This window comes from Oncorhynchus nerka, linkage group LG12 (assembly GCF_034236695.1).
Source record: "Oncorhynchus nerka isolate Pitt River linkage group LG12, Oner_Uvic_2.0, whole genome shotgun sequence".
Taxonomy (NCBI): domain Eukaryota; kingdom Metazoa; phylum Chordata; class Actinopteri; order Salmoniformes; family Salmonidae; genus Oncorhynchus; species Oncorhynchus nerka.
In genome coordinates this window covers 84188367-84205866 of record NC_088407.1, presented here as the reverse complement: position 1 = coordinate 84205866, position 17500 = coordinate 84188367, and the positions used below count along the sequence as shown (strand labels likewise).

General features: G+C 41.8%; 1 protein-coding gene across 2 annotated transcripts in view; it reads right to left on the bottom strand.

The window, feature by feature from the left end:
* The window catches only part of LOC115120437 (synaptosomal-associated protein 25-B-like), an 84844-nt gene that overhangs the window by 10862 nt on the left and 56482 nt on the right, over positions 1-17500 (bottom strand). For both annotated transcript variants that reach the window (XM_065025878.1, XM_065025879.1), the window contains exon 4: positions 5540-5588. In XM_065025878.1, the coding sequence (XP_064881950.1) occupies positions 5540-5588 (49 nt within the window). The remainder of the gene's footprint in view (positions 1-5539; positions 5589-17500) is intronic.

The following is a 17500-nucleotide window of genomic DNA, read 5'->3' as shown; positions in this document are numbered from 1 at the left end:
ATCAGTTCTGAAGTCACTCCACAGGTCCTGTTTACAAAAGCTCTGGCACCTGGTTCTAGAATCTCTGGAGGTGGACTCTCTTCAACACTGGCACCTGGTTCTAGAATCTCTGGAGGTGGACTCTCTTCAACACTGGCACCTGGTCTAGAATCTCTGGAGGTGGACTGGCACCTGGTCTAGAATCTCTGGAGGTGGACTCTCTTCAACACTGGCACCTGGTCTAGAATCTCTGGAGGTGGACTCTCTTCAACACTGGCACCTAGTTAGAATCTCTGGAGGTGGACTCTCTTCAACACTGGCACCTAGTTAGAATCTCTGGAGGTGGACTCTCTTCAACACTGGCACCTGGTCTAGAATCTCTGGAGGTGGACTCTCTTCAACACTGGCACCTGGTCTAGAATCTCTGGAGGTGGACTCTCTTCAACACTGGCACCTGGTTCTAGAATCTTTGGAGGTGGACTCTCTTCAACACTGGCACCTAGTTAGAATCTCTGGAGGTGGACTCTCTCCAACACTGGCACCTGGTTCTAGAATCTCTGGAGGTGGACTCTCTTCAACACTGGCACCTGGTTCTAGAATCTCTGGAGGTGGACTCTCTTCAACACTGGCACCTGGTTCTAGAATCTCTGGAATCTCTTCAACACTGGCACCTGGAATCTCTCTTCAACACTGGCACCTGGTTAGAATCTCTGGAGGTGGACTCTCTCCAACACTGGCACCTGGTTCTAGAATCTCTGGAATCTCTGGCACCTGGTTCTAGAATCTCTGGAGGTGGACTCTCTTCAACACTGGCACCTGGTTCTAGAATCTCTGGAGGACTCTTCAACACTGGCACCTCAACACTGAATCTCTGCTCTCTTCAACACTGGCAGTTCTAGAATCTCTGGAGGTGGACTCTCTTCAACACTGGCAGCTGGTTCTAGAATCTCTGGAGGTGGACTCTCTCAACACTGGCACCTAGTTAGAATCTCTGGAGGTGGACTCTCTCCAACACTGGCACCTAGTTAGAATCTCCTCAGGTGGACTCTCTCCAACACTGGCACCTGGTTCTAGAATCTCTGGAGGTGGACTCTCTTCAACACTGGCACCTGGTTCTAGAATCTCTGGAGGTGGACTCTCTTCAACACTGGCACCTGGTCTAGAATCTCTGGAGGTGGACTCTCTCCAACACTGGCACCTGGTTCTAGAATCTCTGGAGGTGGAATCTCTCCAACACTGGCACCTGGTTCTAGAATCTCTGGAGGTGGAATCTCTCCAACACTGGCACCTGGTTCTAGAATCTCTGGAGGTGGAATCTCTCCAACACTGGCACCTGGTTCTAGAATCTCTGGAGGTGGAATCTCTTCAACACTGGCACCTGGTTCTAGAATCTCTGGAGGTGGACTCTCTTCAACACTGGCACCTGGTTCTAGAATCTCTGGAGGTGGACTCTCTCCAATACTGGCACCTGGTTCTAGAATCTCTGGAGGTGGAATCTCTCCAACACTGGCACCTGGTTCTAGAATCTCTGGAGGTGGAATCTCTTCAACACTGGCACCTGGTCTAGACTCGCTGGTGCTGAGGTAATTTAAATCTGGGAATTGATTGCTCTGTGGTTGTGACGATTGCAGCGAGCGGGATGTTAGTACCATTACTCAGGAAGCCAGAGAGAAAGGCTATATGTTCCACTGACAGGCCTATTAGGTGATGTGTGGAACCGAGCCGGGGGCAGGAAGCCGTCCCATGGAGTTGAACACACAAATGAAACCCCTGCCATGCTGGAACCTGGGAGAGAGCAACACACTGAACGTTGGAGATGTAAATACCACGAATAGAGCTGATATGACTGCTTTCTCCACATGTCAGAGAGGCATAACATGTGTTCTACAAAATAGATTTATGTTGAAACACTGCATTGTGTCCAAATGAATGCAGAAGGGGCTGTGGATGCTTAGTTTAGACAGACTGTGCTTCTGTTACATTGTAACTTCCTAGTTCTATACCATACTAACATTATTCAGAGGTCTAATGAAGAGCTGGGACTGTCTTTCTTACTGCCACGAGACAACCATGACTGAAGAGCTGGGACTGTCTTTCTTACTGCCACGAGACAACCATGACTGAAGAGCTGGGACTGTCTTTCTTACTGCCACGAGACAACCATGACTGAAGAGCTGGGACTGTCTTTCTTACTGCCACGAGACAACCATGACTGAAGAGCTGGGACTGTCTTTCTTACTGCCACGAGACAACCATGACTGAAGAGCTGGGACTGTCTTTCTTACTGCCACGAGACAACCATGACTGAAGAGCTGGGACTGTCTTTCTTACTGCCACGAGACAACCATGACTGAAGAGCTGGGACTGTCTTTCTTACTACCACGAGACAACCATGACTGAAGAGCTGGGACTGTCTTTCTTACTGCCACGAGACAACCATGACTGAAGAGCTGGGACTGTCTTTCTTACTACCATGAGACAACCATGACTGAAGACCTGATGTCCGTACAACTGAAGAAGGAGGTCTACTTAAGAAGTTAAACTTCTCAGTCTGCTTTATATTCTGAATGGAAGCAATGCCTAACCAACCAGTACTATCAAGCTGTTTCTCCTGCCTAACCAACCAGTACTATCAAGCTGCTTCTCCTGTCTAACCAACTAGTACTATCAAGCTGCTTCTCCTGCCTAACCAACCAGTACTATCAAGCTGCTTCTCCTGTCTAACCAACTAGTACTATCAATCTGCTTCTCCTGCCAAACCAACCAGTACTATCAAGCTACTTCTCCTGCCTAACCAACCAGTACTATCAAGCTGCTTCTCCTGCCTAACCAACCAGTACTATCAAGCTGCTTCTCCTGTCTAACCAACTAGTACTATCAAGCTGCTTCTCCTGCCTAACCAACTAGTACTATCAATCTGCTTCTCCTGCCAAACCAACCAGTACTATCAAGCTGCTTCTCTTGCCTAACCAACCAGTACTATCAAGCTGCTTCTCCTGCCTAACCAACCAGTACTATCAAGCTGCTTCTCTTGCCTAACCAACTAGTACTATCAAGTTGGTGTTGGAGTCATGGAGACGTTGGTGAACAGGGAGTACAGAACGGGACTTAACAAACACCACTGAGGGGCCCCTGTGTTGAAAGTCAGCGTGGTGGATGTGCTGATGTGTCACCTGGGGGTGGCCCGTCAGGAAGTCCAGGATCCAGGTGCAGAGGGAGGTGTTAAGTCCCAGGGTCCTTAGCTTAGTGAGGAGCTTGGAGGGCATGTTGAATGCTGAGCTGTAGTCATTGAACAGCATTCTCACATATGTGTCTTTTGAGCAGGTGGGAAAGGGCATTGTGCAATAGAGATTGCATCATCTGTGTATCTGTTGGGGTGGTATGGAAATTGGAGTGGGCCCAGGGTGATAGTGTTGATGTGGGCCATTGTAACAGTTTAACTTCTGTCCCCTCGCCCCGACCCGGGCTCCTCTGCACACATCAACAACTGACACCCACGAAGCATCGTTACCCATCGCGCCACAAAAGCCGCGGGGAACAACTACTTCAAGGTCTCAGAGCAAGTGACGTCACCGATTGAAACGCTATTAGCGCGCACCACCGCTAACTAGCTAGCCATTTCACATCCGTTACACTCACCCCCCCTTTTGACCTCCTCCTTTTCCGCAGCAACCAGTGATCCGGGTCAACAGCATCAATGTAACAGTTTTCACTTCCGTCCCTCTTCTCACCCCTACCTGGGCTTGAACCAGGGACCCTCTGCACACATCGACAACTGACACCCACGAAGCATCGTTACCCATCGCGCCATAAAAACCGCAGCACTTGCAGAGCAAGGGGAACAACTACTTCAAGGTCTCAGAGCAAGTGACGTCACCGATTGAAACACTATTAGCGCGCACCACCGCTAACTGGCTAGCCATTTCACATCGGTTACACCATGACCAGCCTTTCAAAGTAATTTAGATCGGAACCTTGGCACTATTGGGCACAGGGACTATGGTGGTTGGCTTGAAACATGTTAGTATTACAGACTGAGTTAGGGAGAGGTTGAAACTGTCAGTGAAGACACTTGCCAGCTAGTCAGCGCATGCACTGAGTACTCATCCTGGTAATCTGTTTGAATGTTAACCTGTTTAAAGGTCTTCCTCACATCGGTTATGGTGAGCGTGGTCGCACAGTTGTCCGTAACAGCTGGTGCTCTCATGCATGGTTCAGTGTTGCTAGCCTCGAAGCGAGCATAGAAGGCATTTAGCTCCTCTAGCAGGCTCACGTCACTGGGCAGCTCGTAGCTGGGTTTCCCTTTGTAATCTATGATAGTTTGCAAGCCCTGTCACATCCAACGAGCATTATAGCCGGTGTAGTAGGATTCGACCTTTGTCCTGTTTTGACAATTTGCCTGTTTGATGGTTCGTCTGAGGGTCGTTGCAGGATTTCTTATAAGCATCAGGATTAGTATCCCGCTCCTTGAAAGCGGCAGCTCTAGCCTTTAGCTCAGTGCGGGTGTTTCCTATAATCCATGGCTTCTGGTTGGGATATGTACGCACAGTCACCGTGTGTACAACTTCGTCGATGCACTTATTGATGAAGCCGTTGCCTGAGGTGGTATACTCCTCAATGCCATTGTATGAGTCCCGGAACATATTCCAGTCTGTGCTAGCAAAACAGTCCTGTAGCTTAACATCTGCATCATCTGACCACTTCCGTATTCAACACGTCACTGGTACTTCCTGATTGAGTTTTTGCTTCTAAGAAGGAATCAGGAGGATAGAGTTATGGTCAGATTTGTGAAATGGAGGTCAAGGGAGAGCATTGTATGCGTCTCTGTGTGTGGAGTAAAGGTGATCTAGAGATTTTTCGCCTCTAGTTGCACAGGTAACATGCTGGTAGAAATGAGGTAAAACAGATTTCACTTTCCCTGCATTAAAATCACCAGCCACTAGGAATCAGTACTATCAGGCTGCTTCTCCTGCTTAACCAACCAGTAATATCAAGCTGTTTCTCCTGCCTAACCAACCTTATCCATCTGATCCACGTCCACAAGGTTCCATTTCCTTAACCAAAGCCTTAACCCAGGGATTCTACAAATGGTCTCCCGTTTGAGTGCATGTGAATGAGATGTTTTGTCATTACCAGTATAACTGATCAGTGTGTCCTCTCAGTAAAGAGGATGTGCTATCAACTAACAACTTCACCTCTGAACCGCAAGGCCACATGTTTCTTGTAACCATGCTTTTTCTCAGATACGCTATTGAGTCAACAAGCAGTTAACCTCAATACTACAGCTCATTGTTACTTTCTACTGAGGAAATGTACTATACCTCTTATAAGACAAAGATACAAGCAAGACAGCAAACAGTTCAGACATTATATATATATATTACAGAAATAACTGAGTTTAAAATCCCTGGTACTTTTAACTTTCTAACTGCACATAGTATACTAGCACTATGCAAATAGAGTTCAGTACAGTACAGCGTAGTACATTATATTTAGTTTATATAGTCATGTACAGTTGTCCAATATTAGAGTGTATTATTGTGTCTCTATAAGGACTTACCTCCCTGCTCATCCAGCATAACCAGAGTCCTGATGCCAGCATCTTTACTCTACACACCCCAGGTCAGAAGAAAAGAGGGAGGTGAGATAAAATAGTCAGCAGTGATATCAAGCAGTTCAGTGTGAACAGAACAGGGCAGTAGAGATCAAACAGTTCAGTGTGAACAGAACACGGCAGTAGAGATCAAACAGTTCAGTGTGAACAGAACACGGCAGTAGAGATCAAACAGTTCAGTGTGAACAGAACACGGCAGTAGAGATCAAACAGTTCAGTGTGAACAGAACACGGCAGTAGAGATCAAACAGTTCAGTGTGAACAGAACACGGCAGTAGAGATCAAACAGTTCAGTGTGAACAGAACACGGCAGTAGAGATCAAACAGTTCAGTGTGAACAGAACACGGCAGTAGAGAAATGGAGGAATACTGACAGTTAAAATTAGGTCACTTCCTCAAGACGTATTGATCCAAACATGACATCATGGATCGTCACCCAATTCCATATATGGTGCACTATATAGGACAGGGTTCCCAAACCTGTGGCCCGCGGGTTGTATTTGGCCCCCAGGTCATTTTATTGGCCCGTTTAAGTGTTTATTACATTTTTTATTATTGGACATACAGTGAAAACACCAGCTCCAATTGATTTTAATTTTGAAAATCTGTTCCAAATTATTCCCACGCATATTCCCACAAGAGCATCTGCTCTTTCCATGAAATAGACTGACCAGGTGAATTCAGATGAAAGTCCCTTACTGATGGCACTTGTTAAATCCATTTCAATCATTGTAGACGAAGGGGAGGAGACGGGTTAAAGAATGATTTTTACGCCTTGAGACAATTGAGACGTGGATTGTTTATGTGTAACGTTCAGAAGGGTGACGCACAACAGCTTCCTGTGTTGATCACAAATGGTCATTCACCACGAAGGACATCCAGCCAACTTGATACAACTGTGGGAAGCATTGATGTAAACATTGGACCAGCATCCCTGTGGAACCCTTTCGACACCTTGTAGAGTCCATGTCCCAATGAATTAAGGCTGTTCTGAGGGTAGGGGGTGCAACTCAATAGTAGGAAGGTGTTCTTAATATTTTACACACTCAGTGTATATCTGATCATATACAAATGTAAGCTAAGTTTGAAATGATTACATTTTAATCAAATACTATATATATTTCGGCTTCTTCCGGTCAATTTGCAGTCTACAATTTTTTTGTAATTATGTTCCAGCCCCCTGACCATCTGCTCAAGAAAAAAAAATTGTCCCTCGGCTGAATGGAGTTGATGATCCCTGCTAAAGACAATAGGGTACAATTTGGGATGGATCCCGTATGGGACATGGTTTATAGATATAGTCAATGTACATGTTATCCATGAGGTGTTCCGTGGTGACGCAGTGTATGTTACCAGTGCTGAAGTAGAGAGTAACACATGTAAATGTCAGAAGTTTTTGATTTCATAAAAAATGATCTTATTGTAATTCTGGCTTCTCAAACCAATGTGGGAATTTTTCATAAACATAAAACATGGTTTAAAAAAGTCTGTGCCAAACTCTGATGTCTCTCTCTGATGAATGGATATTATGTTATAGATCTGATATTAACCTCATCCATGTTCCTTTAAACTGTTAGCTCTGAGAGTATTGTCAGCAGTAATCATATGCCCATAGAATTGAATTCCACCGTTTGCAATGAAACTGTCGGTCTTAGGAAGAAATCCATTGTGGGCAGCCCACTCAGTACCCTTGGCTCCAATGTAAACGCCACTGACATGTCTACCTCGGATCAGCCTCTCAGAATAGTACTAAAAACAAACAAGCAAACCAGAAAAGGACAACAAATAGCTCGTATTAACATATGTAGACTGAAAGAAAGGTTAATGAAATTGGCAACTTTACTAAAATCAGAAAAGGTTAATATTCTGTCCATCTCTGAAACACACTTAGATAATTCATTTGATGATGCAGTAGTATTTACACATGGTTATAGCATATACAGGAAAGATAGGAATGCAAATGGATGAGGTATTGCTATACATGTATTTTTTTTTACTGTATTTTCCATTGTATTATATATTATGTTATGTATTATATTTTGTATTGTGTATTATATTATGTATTATATTATGTATTGTATTATGTATTGTATTTTGTATTGCATTATGTATTGTATTATGTATTGCATTATGTATTGTATTATGTATTGTATTATGTATTGTACTATGTATTGTGTTATGCATTGTATTATGTATTGCATTATGTATTGCATTATGTATTGCATTATTGTATTATGTATTGTATTATGTATTGTACTATGTAATGTACTATGTATTGTATTATGTATAATGTTATGTATTGTATTATGTATTGTATTATGTATTGTACTATGTATTGTATTATGTATAATGTTATGTATTGTATTATGTATAATGTTATGTATTGTATTATGTATAATGTTATGTATTGTATTATGTATTGCATGCTGTATTGTATTTTGTATGTGTTATGTATTGTATTTTGTATTGTGTATTGTATTATGTATTGTGTTATGTATTGTATTATGTATTGTACTATGTATTGTACTATGTAGTGTACTATGTAATGTACTATGTATTGTATTTTGTATCATATTATGTATTGTATTATTGATTGTTATGTATTGTATTATGCATTTAGTTATGTATTGTACTATGTTATGTATTGTCTTACGTATTATGTATTGTGTTATGTATTGTATTTCATATTATATTATATTATGTATTGTATTATGTATTGTATTATGTATTGTATTATGTATTGTATTATGTATTGTATTATGTATTGTATTATGTATAATGTTATGTATTGTATTATGTATTGTATTATGTATTGTATTATGTATTGTATTATGTATTGTATTATGTATTGTATTATGTATTGTATTATGTATGTATTATGTATTGTATTATGTATTGTATTATGTATTGTATTATGTATTGTATTATGTATTGTATTGTATTTTGTATTGTGTTATGTATAATGTATAATGTTATGTATTTGATTTTGTATTGTATTATGTATTGTATTATGTATATTATGTATTATATGTATTCTATTTGTTGCGTTTTGTTTCCTGTTTGGATCCTAATCAAAAACACTAAAGACTCAGAGCTATAGTGATAGATGCAACATGACTACCTCTGAGCAAAACAAGGCTCTATTGGTAAACAATACAAAAAAAATCCTATTTGGCACAAAGTGGATCTGATCACAACTGCTTTTAGAGGATGTATGATAGTGAGCTATTATACCGACTCAGAACACAATATGTATAAGGATGACAACGAAGCTCCTACTTGCTTGTTTGTTTTCCACCATAATTTGCAAATAATTTGCAAATAAATAAATTAAAAATCCTACAATGTGATTTTCTGGATTTTTTTCTCATTTTGTCTGTCATAGTTGAAATGTACCTATGATGAAAATTACAGGCCCCTCTCATCTTTTTAAGTGGGAGAACTTGCAATAATTGGTGTCTGACTAAATACTTTTTGCCCCACTGTACCAAGAAATGTCAAGAGATATTCCTTGACAGATTCACGCACGCACGCTCACACACACAATTTGCCTTTCTGCAATTCCTAGCATCCTATCTCCTCATCTCCATTTCAACTGAATGTAGAAGGTTCCTTCCCTAGGACCTTCTTCTCCAATGTGTTTGGAAAAGGAGGCGAGGAAAGAGGATGTGAGGAATCAAGGAAAGATGAACTGAGAACCATAGAGACAACAGAGAGGACACCCTTGCACCTGTCTTTTCTTACAACACTCTTGGCTGTCCCCATAAGAGAACCCTTTGAATTACCTTTTTTGGTTCCGGGTAGAACCCTTTGAGGGGAAAAATATCATTTCAGAAATGCTTTGCTGTGTTTTTACTTGTCTCTTGTTATAGAATTGTCTCTTGTTATATGCTAGTTTTTTTCTAACCTGATACAAACTATTCTTTGTGTGACTTAATCATAAGACTGGAAAGTATAAAGTATAACTAAGAACAGTTGAGTTTTGCAGGATTGAGGGGGAAAGAAACCTATGGAGAACAAAGACATTCTTCCCGCCCAAAACTCCATCATCCAAAAGTTGGGAATTAATTAAACAATATTTCTGTAAATCCAAGTGGTTGGAGTGGTCCGTGGGTACTTGAAGAACAATTATATCAGATCAGTTGTGTTTTGGGATCTCATGAAGGACAGTAGAACATCGTAAATGTATCTTTGAAAGTGTATATTTCCCAGTGATCAGATTCACATCCAAATGTGGGGAATGAATATGATTAAATATGAAACTATTTGTGAGAAGATGTAATGTGATGTTAGCCTCCTAAATGAGAGAATAGTTTTTCATATGAAGTCTTAAGTTAGGGATAGTGTCCTTTTTTCAGAATTTCCGCCTGACTGACGTGCCCAAGGTAAACTGCCTGTTACTCAGGCCAGAAGCCAGGATATGCATATAATTGGTATCATTTGGTTAGAAAACATTTTGAAGTTTGTAAAAATGTTAAACTAATGTATGAGAGTATAACTCAAGTGATATGGTAGCCAGAAATCCAAAGAAAAACCAACCGGAAATTATTATTTTTGAGATACCATGCTCTTTCAATGGATAGCTATGGGTCCTATGTAATTCCAGGTCCCATATTGCAATTCCTATGGCTTCCACTAGATGTCAACAGTCTTTGTTCAAGGTTTCAGGCTTGTAACTTGAATGATGAAGAAGTAATATGAGTTTGGATAGAGAGAGTCAACTTTGAAAATCAGTCTTGGTGCACGCCATGGAGAGGACGACACTAGCTTATTTTATTTTCCTATTGAACATACTTCTTTCCGTATGAAATATTATAGTTTATTTATATTTTAGGGTCCTTGAGGATTGCATAGAAACGTAGTTTGACTTGTTTGAACAAAGAATAAGGTGTAGTTTTTCGGGTTCCTATCTTGGCATGTTGAATGAGTGGATTACTGAAATCGATGGCGCCAACTAAACTGATTTTTGGGATATAAGGAAGGATTTTATCTAACAAAACGACCATTTGTTGTGTAGCTGGGACCCTTGGGATTGCAAACAGAGGACGATTTTCAAAAGTAAGTGATTCATTTAATCTCTATTTGTGATTTTGTGAAGCCTGTGCTGGTTGAAAAATATGTTGATGTGGGGCGCCGTCTTCAAACAATGGCATGGTATGCTTTCGCCGTAAAGCCTTTTGTAAATCTGACAATGCAGTTAGATTAAGAAGAATTTCAGTTTTCAACCGATATAAGATACTTGCATGTTCATAAATGTTTAATATTATGATTATTTATTTGAATTCATTCAATTTCATTCATAGGCTATTCATAGGCTAGGTTGTAGCAACCTCATAATGTGTATAGGGAACATTAGAGTATCATGTAGTAGCCTAAACCTATCGATGTTACATTGAGCTGGGTGAATGGAATTTGAATGACAGTCATCCATTATGATGTAATAGAAGTAAGTTCGTTATGATGAAAAAAAAAAATTGTCCTCCCTGATCTGAAATGGCACAGAGCACCACTGGAATGCACTGACTGTAAGAGCGTCTGCTAATTTACTAAAATGTTCATATGTAAATGTTGAGTGACAGGCCTAATGACATGACCGATCACATCTATCAGACTTCTTTTTTTTCCTGTCAGTACTCACACATCAACAACTGAGCTATGAAACCGTTGAGGTAGAGGATATGTGGGTGAGAAAGAGGATTAACATCTTCTGGCTTTGCATTATGACTTGCATAGGGTTTGTTCAAAGGAAGATAGAGGAAAAACAGGTTGACGTACATGTCCTCTCATTGAATCTGACAGGGACATGTGTGTTTAACGTTGCACATCCCGGTTCATTCTGTGAAGTCACCACTCACTTCTCCTCACCTATACAGTAGTAGGGCTCTAACAACTTACTCTGTTGCTATGACTACCAGTCCTCAGGACGGATCACAAACACCCGTGGTGGGCGAGAGTGCTCCATGATATGGCTCCCTAGCCCACTATTTATGGGCAGAAAGACTTTATCAGAGAGAGAGGGAGACGAGAGAGAGAGAGAGAGAGAGAGAGAGAGAGAGAGAGAGAGAGAGAGAGGTGTGTTACTGGCAGTAAGATGGAGATTGTCTTTGATTTTATCAATGTCTCCTGTACTGATCTGCAATTGATATGACAACGAGCCCCCCACCCCTGTATCCCCTTGCTGCCGAGCCATTGGATGGCCAGGGTTGGTTGCATGACATGATATTCATACCTTGGCCCGGATTACAGTAGGCTACTAAATAACATTTCCAGTGGCACACTGACTCACCTAATGATGAAGATGAAGCCATAGGCTACTAGTCATGGTGATGGCAGATGCACTTTGGACTCTTTTTGTTGTTTCTATTGGTTCAACAGACAGATTAGTCTTCTATTTTTCAAAGGTAGGCATGTTCTTTCCAAACTGTACGTTTTTCCTGCAAACGTCCTTTGAAATTCACGAAAGGCAAACTGCAAACTACCATAGAAATATAATCTATAGATGGCAGTTCCCATTCAAGTAAGGACTTGTACCCATGAGTTTAACACTCCAATTGCCAGGGTAAGAGGTTCAAAAACCCTTCTATGGATTAAATGTCTATGGCCACAACTCAACACGCTGTATATTTGATCTGCATGTCTACAGTCTTTCCTGACTGTAGGCAACTAGTAACTAACAAAATAAAGGAAACACTTGAGTAAATGAGAGATATAAAATGGATGATATGGCATGGTTTAGGTCCAGATGTAGAATCTATGCCAAGGAGCATTGAAACTGTCCTGGCAGCTCAAGGTGACCAAACATCGTTTTAAGACACTTTAAATACGGAAAGTATTCAGACCCCTTGACTTCTTCCACATTTTGTTACATTACAGCCTTATTCTAAGCAATGATTCAATCATTTTTTTCCCCCTCATCAATTGCAAGTCCTGCCACATCTGACGAGCATCAGAGACGGTGTAGTAGGATTCAATCTTAGTCCTCTATTGATGCTTTGCCTGTTTGATGGTTCATCTGAAGGTTCAGTATGATTTCTTATAAGCGTCCGGATTAGTGTCCCGCTCCTTGAAAGTGGCTGCTCTAGCCTTTAGCTCTGTGAGGATGTTGCCTGTAATCCATGGCTTCTGGTTGGGATATGTACGAACGATCCCTGTGGAGACGACATTGTCGATGAACTTATTTATGAGCCCGGTGACTGAGGTGGTAAACTCCTCAATGCCATTTCACGAATCCCGGAACATATTCCAGTCTGTGCTAGCAAAACAGTCCTGTAGCTTAACATCTGCATCATCTGACCACTTCCGTATTCAACACGTCACTGGTACTTCCTGATTGAGTTTTTGCTTCTAAGAAGGAATCAGGAGGATATAATTATGGTCAGATTTGCCAAATGGAGGGCAAGGGAGAGCTTTGTACGCATCTCTGTGTGTGGAGTAAAGGTGGTCCTCTGGTTGCACATGTGACATGCTGGTAGAAATTAGATTAACATGCATTTAAGTTTGCCTGCATTAATGTTCCCGGCCAATAGGAGTGCCACCTCTGGACGAGCATTTTCTTGTTTACTTATACAGCTCGTTGAGTGCTGTCTCAGTGCCAGCATAGGTTTTTGGTGGTAACTAGACGACTACAGAAAATATAGATGAAAACTCTCTTGGTAGATAGTGTGGTCTACAGCTTATCACCTTGAGCACCACATGTTATTGACAAATAGACACACACCCCCACCCCTCTTCTTACCAGAAGTAGCTGTTCTGTCCTGTCGATTCACTGAAAACACAGCCAACTGTATACAGTATTATCTGTGTCGTCGTTCAGTCACAACTTGGTGAAACATAAGATATTACAGTTTTTAATATCCTGTTGGTAGGATAGTCTCGAATGGAGATCATCCAGTTTATTCTCAAGGACAGCGGAGTCAATCACCACCTTCCGGAGACACCTGAAACCCCACCTCTTTAAGGAATACCTAGGATAGGATAAAGTAATCCTTCTCCCCCTCCCCCCTTAAAAGACCTAGATGCACTATTGTAAAGTGGCTGTTCCACTGGATGTCATAAGGTGAAAGCACCAATTTGTAAGTCGCTCTGGATAAGAGCGTCTGCTAAATGACTTAAATGTAATGTATAACATGATGCAGCCACCACTATGCTTAAAAAATGGAGAGTGATACTCTGTAGTGTTGTATTGGATTTGTCCCAAACAAAACATTTCGTATCCAGGACAAAAAGTGAATTGTTTTGCCACATTTTTTGCAGTATTACTTTGGTGCCTTGTTGCAAGCAGGATGCACGTTTTGTAATATTTTTTATTCTGTACAGGCTTCCTTCTTTTCCCTCTGTCAATTAGGTTAGTATTGTGGAGTACCTACAATGTTGCTGATCCATCCTCAGTTTTCTCCTATCACTGCCATTAAACTCTGTAACTGTTTTAAAGTCACCATTGGCCTCATTGGAAATCCCTGAGCAGTTTCCTTCCTCTCCAGCAACTGAGTTAGGAAGGACGCCTGTATCTTTGCAGTGACTGGATGTATTGGTACACCATCCAAAGTGTAAGTTAATAACTTCACAGGGGCCTCCCGAGTGGCGCAGTGGTCTAAAGCACTACATCGCAGTGCTAGCTGTGCCACTAGGGATTCTGGGTTCGAGTCCATTTTCTGTCGCAACCGGCCGTGATCAGGAGACCTATGGGTTGGCACAGTGGTCTAAAGCACTACATCGCTGTGCTAGCTGTGCCACTAGGGATTCTGGGTTCGAGTCCATTTTCTGTCGCAACCGGCCGTGATCAGGAGACCTATGGGTTGGCACACAATTAGCCCAGTGTTGTCCGGGTTAGGGGAGGGCTTGGCCGGCAGGGGGTCAGTCAGGGTCCAGGCCAATTGGCAAATTAGGTATTTTTGGACCTCTTGGATGGGGGAGATGGGTTTAGCTCGAGGCTAGCTCCAGATGTCCTTGTCCCATCGCGCATCAGAGATTTCTGTGGAGGGCTGGGCGCAGTGCACTCTGACACGGTTGCCAGGTGTACAGTGTTTCCTCCGACACATTGGTGCGGCTGGCTTCCGGGTTAAGTGTGCATTGTGTCAAGAAGCCATGCGGCTTCGTTGGGTTGTGTTTCGGAGGACGCATGGCTTTCAACCTTCGTCTCTCCCGAGTCCACACAGGAGTTGCAGCGAAGAGACAAGACTGTAACTACCAATTGGAAAGAAAGGGGTTAACAAAAAATAAATACTCAAAGGGATATTCAATGTCTGCTTTTTTATTTCTACCAGTCTACCAATAGGTGCCCTTCTTTGCGAGGCATTTGAAAACCTCCCTGGTCTTTGTTGATGAATCTGTGTTTGAAATTCACTGCTCGACTGGGGGACCTTATAACGTTATGCGTGGGGTACAGAGATGAAGTAGTCATTCGAAAATCATGTTAAACACTATTATTGCACACAGATTGAGTCCATTGAGTAATTTACTATATGACAGAAGTCCATGTAACTTATTATATGACTTTGTTAAACACATTTTTACTCTTGAGCTTATTTAGACCTGCCATAACAAAGGGGTCGAATACTTATTGACATTTCAGCTTTTCATTTTTTATTCATTTGTAAACATAAAAAAAAAAAAAATTAATTCCACTTTGACTTTACTGAATATTGTGTGTAGACCAGCGGGGGAAATAAAATAAAAACTTCGTAATTGAAAACATTTTTGATTCAGGTTCAAACATAACAAAACGTGGGAAAATCAAGGGGTGTGAATACTTCCTGAAGGCCCTGTATCTAATATATAGTGTACAATATAAACGGTACATATATATTATTATAGTAATAATGTTTGCTGCCTCTTGGGCCTCCCACGGGCCTGGGCCTCCCACGGGCCTGGGCCTCCCACGGGCCTGGGCCCAGGGGCTTCAACCCCGGTAAGCCCCTGCATTAATCCGGCCCTGTTCAGACCATGAATGATTTAGTGCAGGTCATTTTAATACAGCTAGCATACCTACATATAGATTTGAGAAATGTAGAGAAAGTACGAGGTATGGAAATAGACTTGATGGCACCAGATGCTTCTCTTCAACATGTATTATTTACGGTTCAATTACACATAATGACCCAATTATATGGAGACATATGACACTGCTATGACTGTGTATTTGAAGCTGCCACTTTCCCACCAAACATTCAGTAGGAGCAGGACAGATTTCAACTGCCACTTTCCCACCAAACATTCAGTAGGAGCAGGACAGATTTCAACTGCCACTTTCCCACCAAACATTCAGTAGGAGCAGGACAGATTTAAAAAGTGTTTCCATACATATATTACCTATATATTACCTGTCCATCTCTTCCTGCATTCTAGAATCTGTCTGTCTGTCTGTCTGTCTGTCTGTCTGTCTGTCTGTCTGTCTGTCTGTCTGTCTGCCTGCCTGCCTGCCTGCCTGCCTGCCTGCCTGCCTGCCTGCCTGCCTGCCTGCCTGCCTGCCTGCCTGCCTGCCTGCCTGTCTCTGTCTGTCTGTCTGTCTGTCTGTCTGATTATTTTCTGTCTGTCTGCCTGCAACAGAGTCCTGCCTGTCTGTCTGTCTATAATACTGTCTCTCTCCCTCCACCATGTCAACAGAGTTTATAACATATGTTCTTCAGATCCCGTCTCTCCACTGACTAGCAGCATTGATTATTTTCCTCTCTCTCCCTCCACCATTTCAACAGAGTCCTGATATAACAGACTATAATACTGTCTCTCCCTCCCTCCACCATGTCAACAGAGTCCTGATATAACAGACTATAATACTGTCTCTCTCTCCCTCCACCATGTCAACAGAGTCCTGATATAACAGACTATAATACTGTCTCTCTCTCCCTCCACCATTTCAACAGAGTCCTGATATAACAGGCTATAATACTGTCTCTCTCTCCCTCCACCATTTCAACAGAGTCCTGATATAACAGGCTATAATACTGTCTCTCTCTCCCTCCACCATTTCAACAGAGTCCTGATATATAAAGGTGAAATAAAATAAAAAATATAACAGACTATCATACTGTCTGTCTCTCTTCTCATCCTGAACGGCTCAATGCGTAGATGGGAGACAGACAGGTAGATTTAACCCCTCTGTCGCTAGTTGGTTCAAATCTTTGCATTGAAATAGTCAACTGGAATATGTGCCTGATGTTCCACTGTATGCCCTATTGCTAAATTCACAAACCCCTGTCAAGTCTATGACATCTCAGTCAATGACAACCTTACGTAGTGTTATAACGCTTCATAACAGGGCGGCTCAGCGGATAACTCAGTTTGTGCGGCTGGTTAAAGACAGAATTGAGGACAGAGGCAGAGTCGAACAACATTAGATCAAGGAGATGGATAGCCCAGGAAACCATCAGTCAACATATTCACAACCTCCATAAAACGTAACACCCCCACTCAGTCAAAGAGAGGGCTTCCACTCCACTGAACAGATACGCTCCATGCACTAATACGCACTCTTAGCTGATTCTATTAGCATAGTGTCCCTAGTTCAAAGCCCACTCAACGGCTATCACCCTGTGCTTGAGAGAAGAAGTCTGTAATGGGATATTTGGAAAAGTATTGACCTGGGTGGGTGTGTTTCTCAAAGCCTTGGTAGCTAAAGAACTACGGTAATGTTTCTAAACAACCAAGCCTCATAGCCGTGAAAGAGCTACAACTATAAACGTGGTGTTTGACAGGTGAACGAACAGCATCAGTGAAATGAAGAAGGTATTAGTCTAGGACTGGTGTGAGCCTAGGTAAACAATAACATAGTACTTATGCACATAATACTTAGAGAAAGGGTCTGAATACTTATGTAAATGTGAATATTTCAGTTTGACATTTTTATACATTTGCAAAAAGGTCTAAAAACATTGTTTTCGCTTTGTTATTATGGGATATTGTGTCTAGATT